General features: G+C 39.5%; 1 protein-coding gene across 3 annotated transcripts in view; it reads right to left on the reverse strand.

The window, feature by feature from the left end:
• The window catches only part of Arl15 (ADP ribosylation factor like GTPase 15), a 354,022-nt gene that overhangs the window by 227,575 nt on the left and 108,902 nt on the right, over positions 1-17,545 (reverse strand). For all 3 annotated transcript variants that reach the window (XM_040729069.1, XM_040729070.1, XM_040729071.1), the window contains exon 2: positions 7,436-7,580. In XM_040729069.1, the coding sequence (XP_040585003.1) occupies positions 7,436-7,580 (145 nt within the window). The remainder of the gene's footprint in view (positions 1-7,435; positions 7,581-17,545) is intronic.

The following is a 17,545-nucleotide window of genomic DNA, read 5'->3' on the forward strand; positions in this document are numbered from 1 at the left end:
CATCTTAACTTGATTTATATTTTCAAAACATCAAAAAACAATTATTCCATCTTAACTTGATTTATATTTTCAAAACATTATAAAACAGAGAAATAATTTAGAACAATAAAATTTCCTCATACCACATCAACAGACAAATTATTTTTATTTTATATAGTCAGTCCCAGTTTACATTCAAATGCATATATTTCCATAGCCTAATTTTTAAAAATGAATGTGAATTTAATTTTTCCATTTTCTATAACAGAAGACAACATAGATTTGCCAATCTCAACCATTTCAATTGAGGTTTCAAAATTGACTTAACAAGCTCCCTTGCTTTAGGGTATTTACATTACTTTAAAGTTTTACTTATAAACAATGTTGTAAGGAATTGCTTCAAACATATAGTTTCTTTTACATTAGTAACTTATGACAAACTGCCAGTTGTATCTGTAATAGGCCTGTTATTTCTATTTCTTACTATGTTGAGAAATTTTATCAGAAATTGATGTTGGAAATCTTAAATCTCATCAGGGATTTCAGATTTTTTCATTTACAGACATTGAAAATTAAATTTATTTTCTTCTTGATGGCACTGGGAACTTAACCTGAGGTTTGGTACGTGCTAGATAAGAATTCAATTACTGAGCTATACACTTAACTCCAGTCTGAAATTTTCATGTAAAACCAACTTTTCATTCCTAGGATAGATTTGAAACTTATTTATAACATCCTACTAATATGTTGTTATATTTGATATTATTTTGAATTTTTGCATCTGTGTACATAAGAGATGATCTGTAGCTTTTTTGTAATGTCATTATCTGACTTTAGTATCAGATTAATGCTGGTTCTATAAAGGAAATGTTAAGTTTTCACTCCAATTGTCTAGAAAATACAGAAAACTGACATCCCCCCCACACACATCCCTGTAAAATTTTCGGCAGTATCCATCAATGATGTCAACTTGAGTTTCCTTAACAATAATTTCAATTTCTTTTAGTAGACAAAGACTGTATCAGGATTCTCTACTTCTTCTTGAACATGGCTGGAGATTTGTCTTTCAAAAGAGTGTCCACTTTATCCAAATTATCAAACTCACTGGCAGAAAGCTGGTGTTAATATTCTCTTCTTACTCTCTGAATAATTAAATAATGTGAATTTTTCTGTCATTTGTAAAGTACTGGCAATTTATATCTTTTTAAATTCTTCCTGATCCATGTAGCTAAGCCATATCAATTTTATTCATCTTTTAAAAATAGAAACCAGTTTTGGGTTTTATTTATCCCTTCTATTATTAATTATCTTCATTAGTCTTTACTTTTATCTTTATTGTTTCTTTTCTTCTATTTAGAAGAGGGGAAACTGTGATCGAAATGTAAAATAAAAAATTAAATTTAAAAAATACAAAAAGAGTATCACAAACTCTGATAAGTTGTCATTTGGTACAAGATGAGTTTCTCTTTTGAGTTCTTACTCTAGAGGTGAGCTAGAAGCAAGCTAGTTTTCAAATATTTGGAAACTGTCTCCTGACAATGTTTTTGTTAATGATTTCTAATTCAATTCCATGATAATGGAAGGCATATCCAACCCATAGTCTGGAGACCATGTAAACTTACTTAAAACACTGTAAGATTTTTGCATGTGTAATATTCTTGTAGGAGAAGGGAGAGTTCCTCAGTCAACTCCATTTTGTGGTTCCCCAGAATGAACTTTGTAGACAATGTTTAAGGGCTGGATTATGCCCATTATAGTCTGAAAACATATTTCCTATCACAGGAGTCAATCTAAACTAACCGACACTTGTTTTCTGTACTATAGTATATAATTATTTAATTTAGCACATGTTCAAAGGCATTTGGGAAGAATAGATGTCTTTGGTGGTTAGGTGGAGAGATATGTAAAAGTTAACCACATCACATTGGTGGACAGTGTTGTTCAAGTCTATTGTATCCAGGCTGAAGCCAACCTATAACTATCAATTGGTGAAAGAGAGATTTCTCATTTTAACTGTGAGTTTGTTTACTTCACTCTGATATTCTATCATTTTTTGTTTTGTGTATTTTGAAGATCCAGTGTTAGGTGCATAACTCCTCAGTTTTTTTGATAAAAATGATCCCTTCATCACTATGAAATAAACTTGGTTGTTCTCTGCATTATTCTTTGCTCTTAAGTTTACATTGCCTGACATCATCCTAATTTTTTTGTTTTATACTATTGAACTTCTATATTTTTCTATTTTTTTACTTCAAACTCTTTGTATTTATAATTAAGATTTGCTCCAATAAGTCAATACTCAGTTGAATCTTTCATTTTTTTTCTTTTAAACTTGGTCACAGCCATTCAGCCTTAATTGAGGAGTTTAGGTCATTTACATTTAATTATTGTTGGTGATGTTTGAGTATATTACCTTGCTACTTATGTCCAGTTTGTTCCTTCTATTCTTGTTCCCCTTTTCATTGCTCTTTTGCCTGCTTCCTGACTGGGTAATCTGCCTGATACTTTCTATGAAAACAGTTTTGTCTGTGTTGTGCTTTTAACTCCGTCGCCCCTCCCTCGTATTCTCATGTGATAACTGTTTTTAATTTGTTTTAGGAGGTTAAATCAGCTCTGATTATTATATTTGGATGAGAATCAGAAAACCTTAATCATTCATGTTCTTCCTATCCTTCCTTGAACCCTTCAGACTTTTCTTTATTCTCAGATGATGACGTCTACAGATATCTCTAAGAATACTCACAAACCAGTCCTTATTGAAACAAATGTCCATAACACCTTCTCTTTGTTTTTCTATCCTGAAAAAATAGTTTTGATGTAATCTTACAATGAGCCAAGTAGTAATGATTAGTCTGTATAATTCATTACCATTTCTCACATACTACTTCCTCATACTCTGGGTGGTAGCTATCCTAATAATCTACTAAAACTGTTCAGTCACTATCATTATTTATCACATTGCTACCAATGATTAGTCTGTATAACTCATTACCATTTTTCACATACTACCTCCTTGTTTTCTGGGTGGCATCTGTCCGAACCGTCTACTAAAACTGTGCTATCACTATCATTATTTACCATATTGCTACCATGATCAAGGACCCTTTTCTCAGACTTTCTACTTGACTTTTGAGTTTTGATTTCTTGGTTGTAACTGACTTATATGATATTATATAGAAATGCCTGGATTAAGATTCTTTAGCAAGGGAGCTGGAGAGATGACTCAGTGCTTAAGAGCACTGGCTGCTCTTCCAGAAGACCTGAATTCAATTCTTAGCAATCACATGGTGGTTCATAACCATTTATAGTGGGATCTGATGCGCTCTTCTGACATAAAGTTGTACACATTCATAAAATAAATAAATAAATAAATCTTTTAAAAGAGGGGGCCAGGTGGTGGTGGTATATGCCTTTAATCCCAATACTGAGGAGGCAGAAGTAGGGCTGATCTCTGCCAGTTCAAGGCCAGCCTGGTCTACAGAGTGAGTTCCAGGACAGGCCCAAAAGCTACACTGAGAAACGTCTCAAAAAACCAAAAAAGATTCTTTAACAACAAGACGCAAGAAAATAAGTTCTCAAGGGTGGGGGTGTTTGTCTGACTTGTTAACTGGCATAGTGCTACTGCCTAACTTGGTGGCAGACACAATAAAATACTGGATACACAAATGGATTTCAGAAATGAAGCTAGTGCTTAGTGCCCCTTCCTTCTACTCATTATTTCCAGACAACCTCATTCAAAGCCACATCTCAGGAGTCTCCCAGATTTGTACCTGTCACTCAAAACTCCTTCTAACCTGTTATTCCAACGTTTCAAACATTACTAGATGTCCCACTAATAACAACAATAACAACAATAACAAAAATGGAATGGCCCAAGTCAACCTTTCCATGTTTCTTTTACTTTAAAACTGCCTGTCATGGTTTTTGTACCACTTTGTACAATTTTCCCTAAACATCAAGATAGAAACTTTAGTCATTATTGAATTTTCTTTTTCCATCATCCAATATGACCGCCACTTTACAATATTGATCACACGTGCTCCTAACTCACCATCACCAAATTATTGTGTCTGTTGGCTCATCTCTCCATAGTACAAGTGTCCAACAGCTTTTCCATTCTCTAGCCCAGACTCCAGTACTTCTTACATCCCTGTACCATGAACCTTGACCAGTAAGACAGACTTTCTCTGAATCATCTGTTTTAGATCCCAAATATCCTTGTCCCATTAGTCATGGCTTAGAATCCTAACCATCAAGTGAGGTACTTTTCAAATATAATATTCACTCAGAAGCCTGCTTTGATCTCCCAGGCTAGAAATCATGTGTAATTTTCATGCCTATACCATCAAGTATGACATACATCACAGTATCTTAGCACAGGACCTGACATACACAAGCAGTCAAGTGTGAACCATTCTACTACTTGAAAATTTATCTTCCAAACCCAGTATAAACTCCCTGATGGCAAGAACCTCCAAGAGGCTTCCAAAAAGGCACTGTGCCAAGCTCAAGATAGCTGCAACTCAATAGAAGTTTGATATCCAAAACATTAGCCAACTTACTATCTAATTCATCAGAAAATCAGCTAGCACAAATGTTATGATTGGTTCCAGTAGAAAGAAAATGTAAATTACTTAATAATTTAATGAAAATAAATATAGGCCATGTTATAATTTACAAATAAATTACAAAATTATTTACAGATAATTTTTACATTGTGATTCAAAACTCCTCTTCTAGAAATAGTGCTAGATGATGACTGATAAGTGAAGAAAATGATACTTTTTGTTGCTCTTTCACTTATTTTGGAAATTACTTTGCTTGAAAGGAATTACAAAGCTAATGGTGTTTATACAACTTCATAGCACATTACTCAAAAGATTTCAACTTTCAGAGCAACCACTAAGGGTACGCTTACATCAGAATCTGAGGTCTTGGATATCACTGGACTTCATTTGAAAACCTTACTTGGCATCCTACTCTGTGTCAGTGTTAAAATGAACATACCACTATACCTTATTTGGGTGATTTAAAAAGAGAATACAAAAAGAAAATGATTCTTACCTATCCAAAAAGATATTATAAGTCTCACAGAGGGTAGTTTAGGTAAATACACTATGTAGATAAAATCTATTGTCATTAGCTTATTCATTCAACAAATGCCTACATCTATGTACAAGCTTTGTGCCCACCTCTTTTTATACAATATCAAGTAAGATGGGCTGTCTACCCTTGGTAGCTTAGGAAGAGCTGAGGGGTGAGGCAGGCATGTGAATGAAGCAGTTGGTGGGCATTGGCTGAAGGACTACGGAGCCATGGGCAGCGGTGAGGAGGGAGCTCCCCAGGAGCCCTGGGCAAAGTGGCTGTACACCAGCACCATGCTCACCCTCTGCAAATTCACCACTAATTACTACTGATACCTCTTTCTCCCACCCTGCAGTAAGGTATATATACATATGTATTTCTTTAAGACCCATTGTCTTTTGAATCTATAATTCTAAGCTCTAAAAAGGTCTTGAAATCTGCACTTACTTTTCTAACTTAGTTTTCGCTAAACCTGAGCTGAACTGATGTGAAGTTCCCTGATCACCAATATTTTTCCTACTTAAGAAACCCTGGTGAATGATTTCATCACCCACCCATCAGCTAAGCCAGGAACTGAGTCATTGTTGGCTCTTCTTCCTCTTCCAAAGCCAACTGATGACCAAGCCCTGCCAATTCCCTCAATCACTGTTCTAGCCACTCTCTACTCTTCATTTTTTCTTTGTTTGCCTCACCTAAGGCCTTTATCACTGCAAGTGTGCCATCCTCACCATCCACTGCCTCTGCCTCCAGTAGTGCTCCTCACAGTTCACGCCCTGAATCATGACCAGTCTCATCTTTCTCAAATGGACATCTGAGTGTGTTGTTTCCTTGCTCATAAGACTCCAATGTTTCTCTATACTACAGAGAAAGCTAACATTTCTGAATTTGGTGCAAAAAGTTTGTCACGACACAGTCTCTCTCTTATTATTTGTCACCTGGCATGCCATGAAACATAGCCAGGCAGAAACACGGTTTTAGGAGGACCTACCCTGATGTACACTGCGAAGTTCACATACCTATGATTTCTCTTTCTTCTCCTACCCTGTCCTTGCCCCTGCTTACTAGTCTGGCTTACTTATCAGCTTCAAATCCTATGGGGGAAAACTTTACGATGCATGCCATCTCTGCCCATCATCAGGGAAAACTGATAATGCCTTTTTTTATAAGTCCTGGATGGGAATTTAAATGCCTTTTTGACCAGTGGACTCTATGTCCAGACTACTGCCCAGTCACTGTTACTGTGTATCTAATGGCAAGTGTCCAAAAGTTGAGCAGAAAGAGCTACATTTTTATCTTCCCTAGAAAATGTCTTGCCTTGCTTTTTCCTGATGAACAATGCTACCTTAATTGCTCTTTTTCTAACCTACAACCATTCTTCCATTATTGTATTGAAGGTAGACTCCTCTCTTCATCTCATTGTCAGAAGAGGAAGAGTTGGGGAGTGCTGATGGCCTAGGGTAGGGCTTCTCAACCTGTTGATGACAGAATTTGGGGTTAGGTAACCCCTTGCTGTGGGAACTGTCCTGTGAACCACAGAGCATTTACTGTCATCACTATAATGGTTATATAAGCCAGAAGCATCCTCATCCAGCTATGACTGTCAAAATATCTTCAGATATTAACAGTGTTCACTGCATGGGGCAAAATAGCTCCTTATTTAAAAAACAAACAAGCAAACAAAAAACCACTCTGGAGCTGGAAAGAAGGCTTAGCAGCTAAGATAGGTGAATGTTCTTCCAGAGAACCTGGGTTAGAGTCCCAGAACCCACATGACTCCTAACAAACATCTCTAACTCCAGTTCCAGGAGACCTGATGCCCTCTTTTGGTATAGATATACATGCAGGCAAAATATGGCACATAAGATAAAAATAAATAAACCTCAAAAGAATTTTTTTCAAGTCATAAAACATGGTAAAAAGCTAAGATCAAACTGTCTATCCTTCAGGTGACAAATGGTGAGATGAGGAAGTTCAGTGTACATCACTAGTGCTGTTGAGGAAGCATGTGATACAGTCATCTGGAGTGACACTACAAGGGAGGACAGCACTCTGTGGCACTCAAGAGAACTCACTATGTTACAGGACAAGAACTCCGCAGACACCAGGATTAATTTTCATTAGCATTTTTGTGAGCTTAATTTGTTCTGTTGTCACTGAAAAGAACAGAACAAGTGATACAGGACTTAGCTACTGCACGACAATTATTTCTCCAGAAAAAGAGACAAGAGTATTCCAAGTTGAAATAAACATACTACTAAAGTATTATGTTACAAACTGAATGGGTCGGTAGATGCCACAGTAAGTGTAGAGGACACTGGCAAGACTACCAGGCAAGGAGGAAATAGAGACAGATGCTCAATACAATATCTACCTGTGGTTGACACAACGTTGTCCGGACTTTCGCTGCAGAGCTTGGACAACAGACTGCTCTTCCCAGAGCCTGTGAGACCTATGCAAACCAAATCATATTCAGGGCGCGCAGGTGGTGGTCCCTTGCAGCAAAGTGCTCGAAAACACTGTGGAGACAGAAAGAGAGAAATATGGAGACAAACCTTGGTGATATTTAAAACAACCATACAAATAGGAAGGTGCAACTAAATACCCCATCAACTGTAAGCAGGAATACGGTATCTTCCGGTGGAGACGCCTGGGCCACAGCACTTTGGCAAAGCCATCAACACTGCTGTCAGCAGCCATGAGCTGTGCCTATGCTGCCACCCTCCAGCTACGGCAGGAGCACTGGGTATAGGGTTCGAACAGCATCCTCCAAGTGCCATCACTTGAACCTACCCATGAGGAAACTACAGAAAGTCGATCTCAGAAGCACCCTGTACCAAACCTAGTATGTTTAAAATACCACTGTCTCAAAAGTCTGGGACGAAGGAGCCGCTTCTGGTGAAGAATCAGAAGACATAATATGAATTGCAACACGTCTTAGATTAGATCCTGAATTGGAAGGAAGAAAGTGCCATAAATGACATTATTGGGACAATAGTGAGGACTGAATATAGACTGCATATTAGATAACAGTGTTGCATAAGGTTAAATTTCCTGAATTAAATAACTGTGCTGTCATTATGTAAGGGAAAGTCGTTGTTCTGCGGAAACACATGCTTCAGTACTTGGAGGTGAAGGGTCTTGAAATCTGCAATTAACTGGCTCAGAAACAGTCTAAGTCTCTTACTCCCTCCACCTCCATCTGGTGGGGAGTGCGATAAAGCAATGTGGAAAAACACTAACCAGTGAAGCTGAGTCAAGAGCCCTAAGACTCTGCTTCAGTTCTAGAACTTTTATTTGGGTCAGAGGCAACTGGGCATTGAACTCAGGGCCTTGCCCTGCATGTGTAGAGTTAACGAGCTCTCAGTCTTACTGTTGCAATGTCGGTTCAAAAAAACAAGTCACCTTCCATCACTAAAGAATCCATATTACAGTCTTGCCTTCCTCGGCCTTCACTCTCTTGTGTCCAGGATAACTGACCTCAGAGTTCTAGGAACTGTAATGTAGTTTCTGAACCATACACACTTCATGAGTAAAGACAGAGATCTGACTGACAGGCTATCATCCACAAAGTGCTTGACATTTCAATTTACCTTTTATTCATATAAGAAGTTAAAGTTGGAAAGAAGGGAGGCAGGGAGGGAGACTCCTCCCATTTGATTGTCTGAACCCATACAGGAAAAGACCTGTGAAAACCTTGTGTTGATTCCTCTCACTCAGATAAAGTCTGAGTCCAGCTTGGCTTTCATGATCTCATAGTCAAGCCTGATTATTCCTCTCCCTCGTTTCTAACATCTCAACAAGTCTAGTCCATATGACCTCTACAACAGCTCTGGAGTCTATTGGCTTCTCTCGGCTTATGCTTTGGTCACCTGGACACCAACACTCTCCCACTGCTTCCAGGAATATTTATTCTTGTCCTCTGTTCTCTACAGGCTGTTCATAAAAACAAAAGCCATTCTGTAACCTTAATCTTCCTCAGTGACTTCCCCGACCCATGGGCATAAACTCTCATCATGTTCTATAAGTGCATCCAGACAAGTTGCAGCCAATGCTGCCTGCCTCGTGTCCACCACTGTTTCCTAGCCTTGCTGAGCATCTGTCACTTGAGGCATTCCCTCTTCTGTACTGCTGGCTTCGCCGACTCATCAGCTCTTTGGTTTCAGCTTAACCACCATTTCCTCAGAGCAGTCGGCTCTGATCTGAGACTGCATTAGCAACTGATGTCAAGCTCTCACAGCATGTTTGCGAATTCATCATACAGACAATTACGGTTCCTTATTCACCACCAGACTGTGGGAACCACGTGTGTCCAATTTTGTCTCATATCCCCAGTGCCTGGCAGTGGACAGAGCAAAGAAGCTACCCTCAATAAATCACTGTTGGATGGAGAATGAATGACATTTAAGTTTCACCTAAAAAAGAGAAAAGAAAGCACAAAGGCTAATAGGATGTCTGATCTATGCTCTCTGGGCTGACTATGTTTAAAAAGAACAGTGTCAAAATAAGAGAAACCCTTGACTTTACACTTCAACGTCAGAAGTTACCCAAGTTCCCAAAGACCAGTTTTGATATGCAGGATCTACTTTCTCAGTATACTAAAGATTCTTTTTACCCCAAGTTCATTTCCCCCAGTTTTTTTCAGAGTTTTTTCTTTCTTTCTTTCTTTCTTTCTTTTTTTTTTTTTTTTTGCTGACTTCTGGTAAACAATTTTATGATCCATATTCTACATGGACTTATTAAACTCTAATCATATTTCCTCTCTTCTTTTCAAGTCTGAGGAGTCCTAATTATTTCAGTCTGCCTTCCTATGGTTACCCCTCCTACCCCTTCATCTTAGTCGCTCTTCTTTGGCCTGACTTTAGTTCCATTATTCCTTTTCCTACAAGATTAACGACCACAACAGTAAACAGCCATCTACGTGCCAACACATCACTTTCTGGACTCACATGAAGACTGGCTCAAACTGTCTACAACTCTTCTTTATCCACAAAAAAACAGGGCCCTTAGTCTTCTGATGAGTCTTTCCTACAAACATTTCTCCCTGTGAGCATTTATATTTCCTTGATGGTAGCCCCTGGTTAGCAGTTGTCTACATTAAGAGGGGTTTTCTACATTCAGCCATGACAGACTTCTTGGTCTTTGCTTGGGGAAACAAGGAAGGACTTCATTTCTGCTCTAGAAACCAGTCCTTGGCTCACTTAGTTCCTCTGATGTAGTTCCTCAGGACTAACTCCTAGAGGCCTGTGCCCTAAACTAGACCAAATTACCATAAGTATTAAATACAGAGTGAAATGTGTGAGGTCATACAAATGGTTCAGGGAGTAAAGGTGCTTGCCACCAAGCCTAATGGCATGCATACATACCGTTACAAATAAATAAATGTAATTTAAAAAGCAAAATGCGAGCAACTGTTATATAACCTTGCTTAAATTACTCATTAGCTAATATCATTCTACATACATTGTCCCAAAGATTTGCAGTTTCATCTTCATGCTCTTTTTAAAATCCAGAAAACACATAAACTTTATACCCAAGCCCATCAATATCTGCATCACTTTTTAATTCATGTCAGGAAACCTGAGACACTCTGAGATAAAAGACAATGTTATTCTGCCTCTCTTTTCTCTTGTGTTCTTCCAAGTAGTGTCAGCTCTATTCCCATGGCTCTACTCACACAGCCTGCAATGTCACCCATCATGACAATTCCCTGTGCACACCCTCTCCCCTGTCCCAAATCCCCAGCTCTGTAGTTCCAAGTATTCTGATGGAACCCAAACTCAATCTGAATTAAAGAAAAGCTTCATCCCTCCCCAAACTCAGCCTGGGGAAATACAGCATTTTAGTAAGGAAAGGCTAGACTCACAGTTCTTACAAGAAATGTTTAAAACAAATCCCAGAGCCCTAGGAATACATATGTATTGAAAATAAATGTCATGGTTAACAGAGAAAGTGTTATATTTTGAGCCAACAAAACAGAACTTTTAAGTATGTGCCATTTCAAATCTGGGAGGAATGTTCATGCTTTTTAAGTCAGCTCCCAAAACTGCACAGAGTTGTCATTTGTTTCTTGTTTTAAAACCTAATGAAGCTTTGCATCTTATAGTCAATTTACTTAAAATTACTCACTCTGGCCTCTAGACTATACTGTACCAAAGTTCATTGTGTTTGTCTCCTACAGCAGTTCTGGCATTGTTAAGGGTAAGCCCCTTTCACTGCCCTACAATGCCAGACACAATGCTGTCGGCAGTCCTGACAGCGAGCGGCAAACTCGGGCTTCATTCCCAGGCCAGACACTGAGGCATTGTGTGACTCTGCTCAAGCCCCATAAACCTATCCATGCTTCAGCTTCCCCATGATTAACCAGTAACATTTAACACTATCTGCCACTTCCTTTCTTCAGGAGGATGTTAGGAGGCATGAGTTCAATGCTTTAAGCTCCTAAGAAAAGTGCCAGACGGACAAATAACTGTTCATCGTGATGCTCATTTTCCTAAGGTATCTTGGCTGCTAGTTAGCTTCCTTGAGCGAGGGTCTGGCAGCCCGACACACAGCTCAGCCTGCAGCCCCTTCTGTAAGCGCAGAGCAGCCGCGTCATATTCTCATCCCCACCCTAGCTCAACCCAAGTTCTGCACACAAAATCCAAGGCCCCATGAAGCAGGAAACAAAGAACAGAGCAGTCTGAATTGTAATCACACTCGGGCGGCTACCACCATCAGCGTCTCCCTTGCCTAGACTATTTTCAGCCTTTTCCCACAGGGTCGATTATTGCTTTGTTTCTTTTTGAAAGGAAGAAGGAGACTACGTATATCAAGAATAAATTAATCAAGAACAAGTAAAATTGTAAGGGAAAACTCAGGACTTGGATTGTAGTCTGGTAACTGGCTCTATAGCAAGACACTGACGGTCTTAAGTTGTGTCCATTTCTGTTGGGGACAGTGTCAGACATTTGGGAGATGTGGCAGTGCAATGAAGACAGTAGGCACTTGCTGGATCTCTGCATTACAAACAGCACTGCAAAGTACTAATTCTGCATTTAGCTATGCATTTCATTGGCACATGAAGACTCTGGCTATCCTCCAAATCACACACTAGTCCCTCAAACAGTGTGAACACTTGGCCTTCTTACTATTATGATCTTATCCACCAAGTGGAAAGGCCTCCCCTTCTCTGTCTATTTGGTGAGCCCCCTACTCAAAGTACTGCTCAGAGGGACTTCTTCAACCTCCTCCCACCCCCCATTCCTCAGTGCTATGCACACTGCCAGCACTACAGGTAAGACTACATTTACCAGCTGATAAAAATATTTACTCAGACCCAAGGACACATCCATTTTTGGTCTCATTACTGGTTTTAAAAGATTCTGGTTTTACAGGTTCTGAGGGTGGCCAGGCATCAAAACAGCAAGAGAATTGTCCCGCCACCACATATTTCTGGGTGAGAAGCTTGCTGGAAAGCCTCCTGCCCTGGCATTAGCCCCATGCACTGCCAGGATTTCCTACCATCCTGTGGCATGAAATTCCCAGCCTTGTGGGAGATGGCATTTGTTTCAATCAATGCTCTGTTTTCACCATGAATACAAGATTTTATTCGGAGCACGATTCCAATTTGATTGAAGCTCTATAGTTGCTGGAAATTTTTCTTCAGTCAGCTTCAGGTCTTCCCCTAGTCACACAGACACTGCCCAAGCCACAGTTTCTTCCTTATTTAAATATGGGCTGTACCATACCAAACAAACAAACAAGAAAAACTAGTGGCTTTTATAAGACACACACACACAGAGAGGCACGTGTATGCAGGTGAAGTTGAAGACAGCACCCAAGAAGTGCTTGTTTGATTCATGAAACAGCTTTGAGTCAAGGCCATACTTTAAAACAAGAGAACATTCACTTCTGTGTCTCATGTAGCCAGTTTAAAATCAGAAAGAAGCAAGTGGATTTTATTTCTAAAGTTTTTTCTTTTAAAATTATTTAAATATTTTACAAATATGCCTTTTTTTCCTTTATTTTATTTGCAGTGCTGGAGATTGAACTTGGGGCTTCAGAAATGCTCACAACAATCAAATACAAATCTGTCTTTTGAAAATGTAACCTAATACAAGATACAAATCAATGCCAAATGTGTGGCAGGATGTGTCTGAACCACTTAAGTTCTGCAGGAGAGAGACATTAGGATCAGGATGACTGGATATGAGAGACAGAGAGGGAGGGAGGGAGAGGGAGGGAGAAAGGGAGGGAGGGAGGGAGGGAGGGAGGGAGGGAGGGAGGGAGGGAGGGAGGGAGGGAGGGAGGGAGGGAGGGAGGGAGGGAGAGGATGGTGAGCTAGTACATTGAACACAAATGCAAGTGATTTGTGTGAACTAATTCAATGATTTTAAGACCAGGAAACTGGGCCTCAAAGAAGTGAGGTGGCTTGTCTCCCAGGAACAGAACCGAGGCCTCTGGAAATTTAGGTCTCTCACATTGGAGAGTGCGTTGTGGAGGAGCAACTTAAGGTCACTCTCTCAAGGCGACCCAGGTAAGATAAAGTACCTGAGTGCTACTAAGTGGCAGGGCTAGGCCCAAGTCAGGGCTGTTTAGCTCCTCCAGAGTGTGGACCTCATGTCCTCAGGAGCTGTTACATCCAGAGCCAGGGACCAGAACATCATAATGGGATGTTTCGGTTGTTCTGAAGAAGTCAGAGAGTTCTGGATAAACAGCTCACTTCTTGACTGAAGAGAAAGATGCTTGACAAAGGAGCCACAACTCACATTCCTTCTTCCCCTGCACCGTCCCCTTCACTGCTCACGCACCTTCCATTCCAGACAAGGATGCAGCGATGCTATGCGATACTCCCTATCTCCACCCATCTCTTCCTGTGCTTGCTCCACTAGCCCTCTAAATTAGGGAACAGAGAAGGAGGAGCGAGGCTTGGTCAGTTTGTTTCTTTCACGTAACCCCCTTTTGCTGGACATAGATTTCTGATTCTATAAAGAGAAATGTGTCTGTTGGACAGTGGAACAGACCACACCGGAACGGTCTTCCCATTATTGCCCTTAAAATATATATGCTTATAAATTTTGCTTTGATAAAGTAAGCTAATAAGAAAGGCAAATAAAGGTGATTGAGGGAGTTATGGGACAGAGATGCATGAAAAACCCAGGTCTCAAAGAAATGCATTCCAAGGGCAATGATCGAAGAGGAACGTGCATTCTTTAAGCCAGTCTCTATTTGTAAGATGAGAAATGAATGTCAAACAAGTCCCATAATCTTGGAATCCTCTGAGTGCCTGTGAATAAGTGAGAAGAGTACAAGATCAAAATGGCACCAAATGCAGTAAAAATACTAAGCAGGCAGACTGAATACTGTTGCCCTTGACCACCAGACAGCTTGGGAGACTTCCCTGCCTTGCAAGAGCAATCCACCTTTTGAGGTAAAAAATCCTGCTGCCCTTTAAAAGCCTAGTGAGAAAAACAATAAGCTGTTTTCATAGAAGATGGGTCAAACCTTCAGGCCATGTAGGCTGGGAGCTCACAGATGAAGGCCCTGGTCCGGAATTGTCCCAGGATTGGGGCTTCTGGCCAATACATCACACTGCCTCGGGACACTAAGTCTGTCTTTGCAGTACCCTTTGTATTTCTCAATCCACATTCCTTTTTTGGGGTGAAATACTCCATTATTTCTGCTTTGTTCTGGGCTGTCTCCTGTCTCTGTCCCTATTAACTCGTGGCAACAAAAGAAACAAACAGAAGCAGGGGATTTCATGCTTAGTAGCTATAGACATTGGCCTCACGGCTTTGCAGAGGGGCAGACATCTGAGCCTCTGAATGGAAGAGAGTGCCGCCGCGCAGAGGCAGCAGACCAGGGGCCCACGTGGCTCCCAGTCTGCACATCCGTCATCCTTGATCAGGAGTATTCACTAGCCTGATACGGGTGTTTCAAGATTAACCAAAAGTGAGTTTTAAAAGTTAGGGCATGTATGGGACAACTAGATTTAAAGAGACCAATTCAAGATTCTCATACATTCCTGGCTATCCAGAATTGTAGATCTGTCACACTATTTACAGATCAGAGGAATTAAAGTAAAAAACAAAGAAACTAAGAGATTAAAAAAGAAAGCTAAGTTGAAAATACATGTGTTTCTTATTTTTAATATAGGATTTTTATCTTGTAATAGTTTGACAGGAAATCTAATTTTTAAGTATAAACTATTATAATGACAGAATTATCTAATAAAAACAGCAATGAAATCCCTAGGCATGGCTGTCTGTAACAGAAATCAAGCTTTATATAAATGCTTACAAACATCTCCCAATCAGGGCTTCACCTATATCAGTTTTAGAACATATACTACTTTTCTCCTAAAGACTAAAGAAATACAAATTTAGTTAAGAGTGAAAACCTCATTAAGTGAACAGAATGTTTCTCAACAGAAAGTAGATCTTGAAAACACAAAACCACTTTAAACATTTCTTACCAAGGGCATCTTTCTCTATTTTATGCATTTGGAACAGGTCAGGTCATGAAAACATTTAAAGAGAACAAGCTCCCTGGGTTTTCATCCTTCAAATAGACTAGTGTCACCCAAAGATCCCTAGGAAAGAACTCAACAAAGTATATTCATTGTCCTCTGAGTGCTATGGAACTTCAGATCAAAAGGCTTGCAATGCCTAAGAAGAAAATAAATTAAACTTGTTTTTTAATTGTGAAGTTCTTATCAGGATAAATGTTTTCTCTTGCTCATTCCCACATAATCCGTGGGCCATCAATTCCTATAGATCTGTCTGTCCACCTCTGCCACTCACTTCCTAAGGTCTTTGATCAAAGCATTCCCACTGTTCTCAGGACAGAGAGTATGGTATCTGCTGATGTTGTCACCTCAAGTATTGCCCACTTCCATCTCCAAAAGGCTATGAACTCTCTAAAACACATAAAACCTTTTCCATGACTTCAAATATTCCTGTGGCCACCTGCATTTGTGAGGGTAATATCCAAATTCTTTATAACAATCTTTTTGATTTGGCCTTGGCCATCATTTCTGGTTCCATGATAAGTCTGTAAATCATTTAAAACAGGATTTGACACATAAAAGAGATCTGACAAGAATAATTCTTCGTGGGGCTAGAAACATGGCGCAGTAGTTAAGAGCACTGACTTTTTTGGGTCCAATTCCCAACACCCACATGGCAGCTCAACTGTTTGTAACTTTAATATCTGACGCTCTTACACAGACACACATGCAGACAAAACACTAATGCATACAAGATAAATCATAAAAATCTATAAAAAGGAATAATTCTTCATACTGGTATTTTCCCACTGTATACTTGAACCCCCATGGAAACCACACACTCTATAATTGGCTCCTGGTCATCTAAAGACTGCCTGTCAGTCCCCACCATCTTTCTCTAGCATTTCTCAAAGTTCAGCTCAACATTCCAACCTCTTAAAACTCCTGTGACCCTCAGTCTAATTTAAATGGCATCTGTTATATTCCATTGGCATCTTTTCTCTTTTACTATCATAACACCTACTGTACTGTCAAGCTCATTTGCTGTCCCTCGTCTCCTACTAGATTTTGAACACTTGAATGAAGGCACTAATTCAACTTTGGACCTTGATGTCTGACCCAGCATCCAATTCACCATATGGAAGGTGTTCCCCAGTAAGCATACCACTTTGATTAAATGCATGTCAGATAATCCTGAAATGAAGGGTCTCATAGCCACCAGGACAAGTTATTTCATTGATGGTCATCACCTAATCTAGGAAATAAGATCACTGAAGTAATATACAAGGCATTATTTACCAAATGAAAGCATAATGTACAATAATTAATAGGTATCATTATTATTAAAATGAGGTTTTTTTTTCACTTAGAACAGGGTTTTCCTTTAAAAAAATGATTTCTATGATTACCAATCAGGATTCTTTTCATAACATATAATTAAATATAATTCATGGTTAGGGTTTATTTATTCATCCATTTGATCAAAGAGCTGATATAGCACCAAATACTAAGGCTGCCTAATAACAAAGGCAGTCCTTTTGGTTTGCTGAAATAGGACAATTAAAATTGCTCATTATAAAATGTGAGAGCATAGGTTTTTTTCTTTTCCTAGGAAGAGAAAACTAAAAAGCAATTTTTAAGCATACTAGTCAATCCTGACTATGAAACTGACTCTTTGACTATAAGTCAGTTACAAGGAAGATGCATACAACAAGGGTGAGGGCAGAGGCATGTGCAATCCTGTGCATCCTCAAAGTGTGCTGCTTTAACTGCTGATGAAGACAAATGTTTGCTGTGGTCTAGTGCTGAAGGGCCAACACAGTGAGCTGGATGCTATCTCGCCTCACACATCAACACACGTGCCAGACAGATTCTGATTGCAAAGTCTGTTATTGGTGATGAAAAAGGTAGAGAGGGCACAGCTGGAGATCTCAGATCCACAGCTGAGCTGGCAGCAGGGGTAGTTCAAGACAACTTCTCACTTTAAAAGCTGGC

The sequence above is a fragment of the Mesocricetus auratus genome, unplaced genomic scaffold, assembly GCF_017639785.1.
Source record: "Mesocricetus auratus isolate SY011 unplaced genomic scaffold, BCM_Maur_2.0 Super-Scaffold_100020, whole genome shotgun sequence".
Lineage (NCBI taxonomy): Eukaryota > Metazoa > Chordata > Mammalia > Rodentia > Cricetidae > Mesocricetus > Mesocricetus auratus.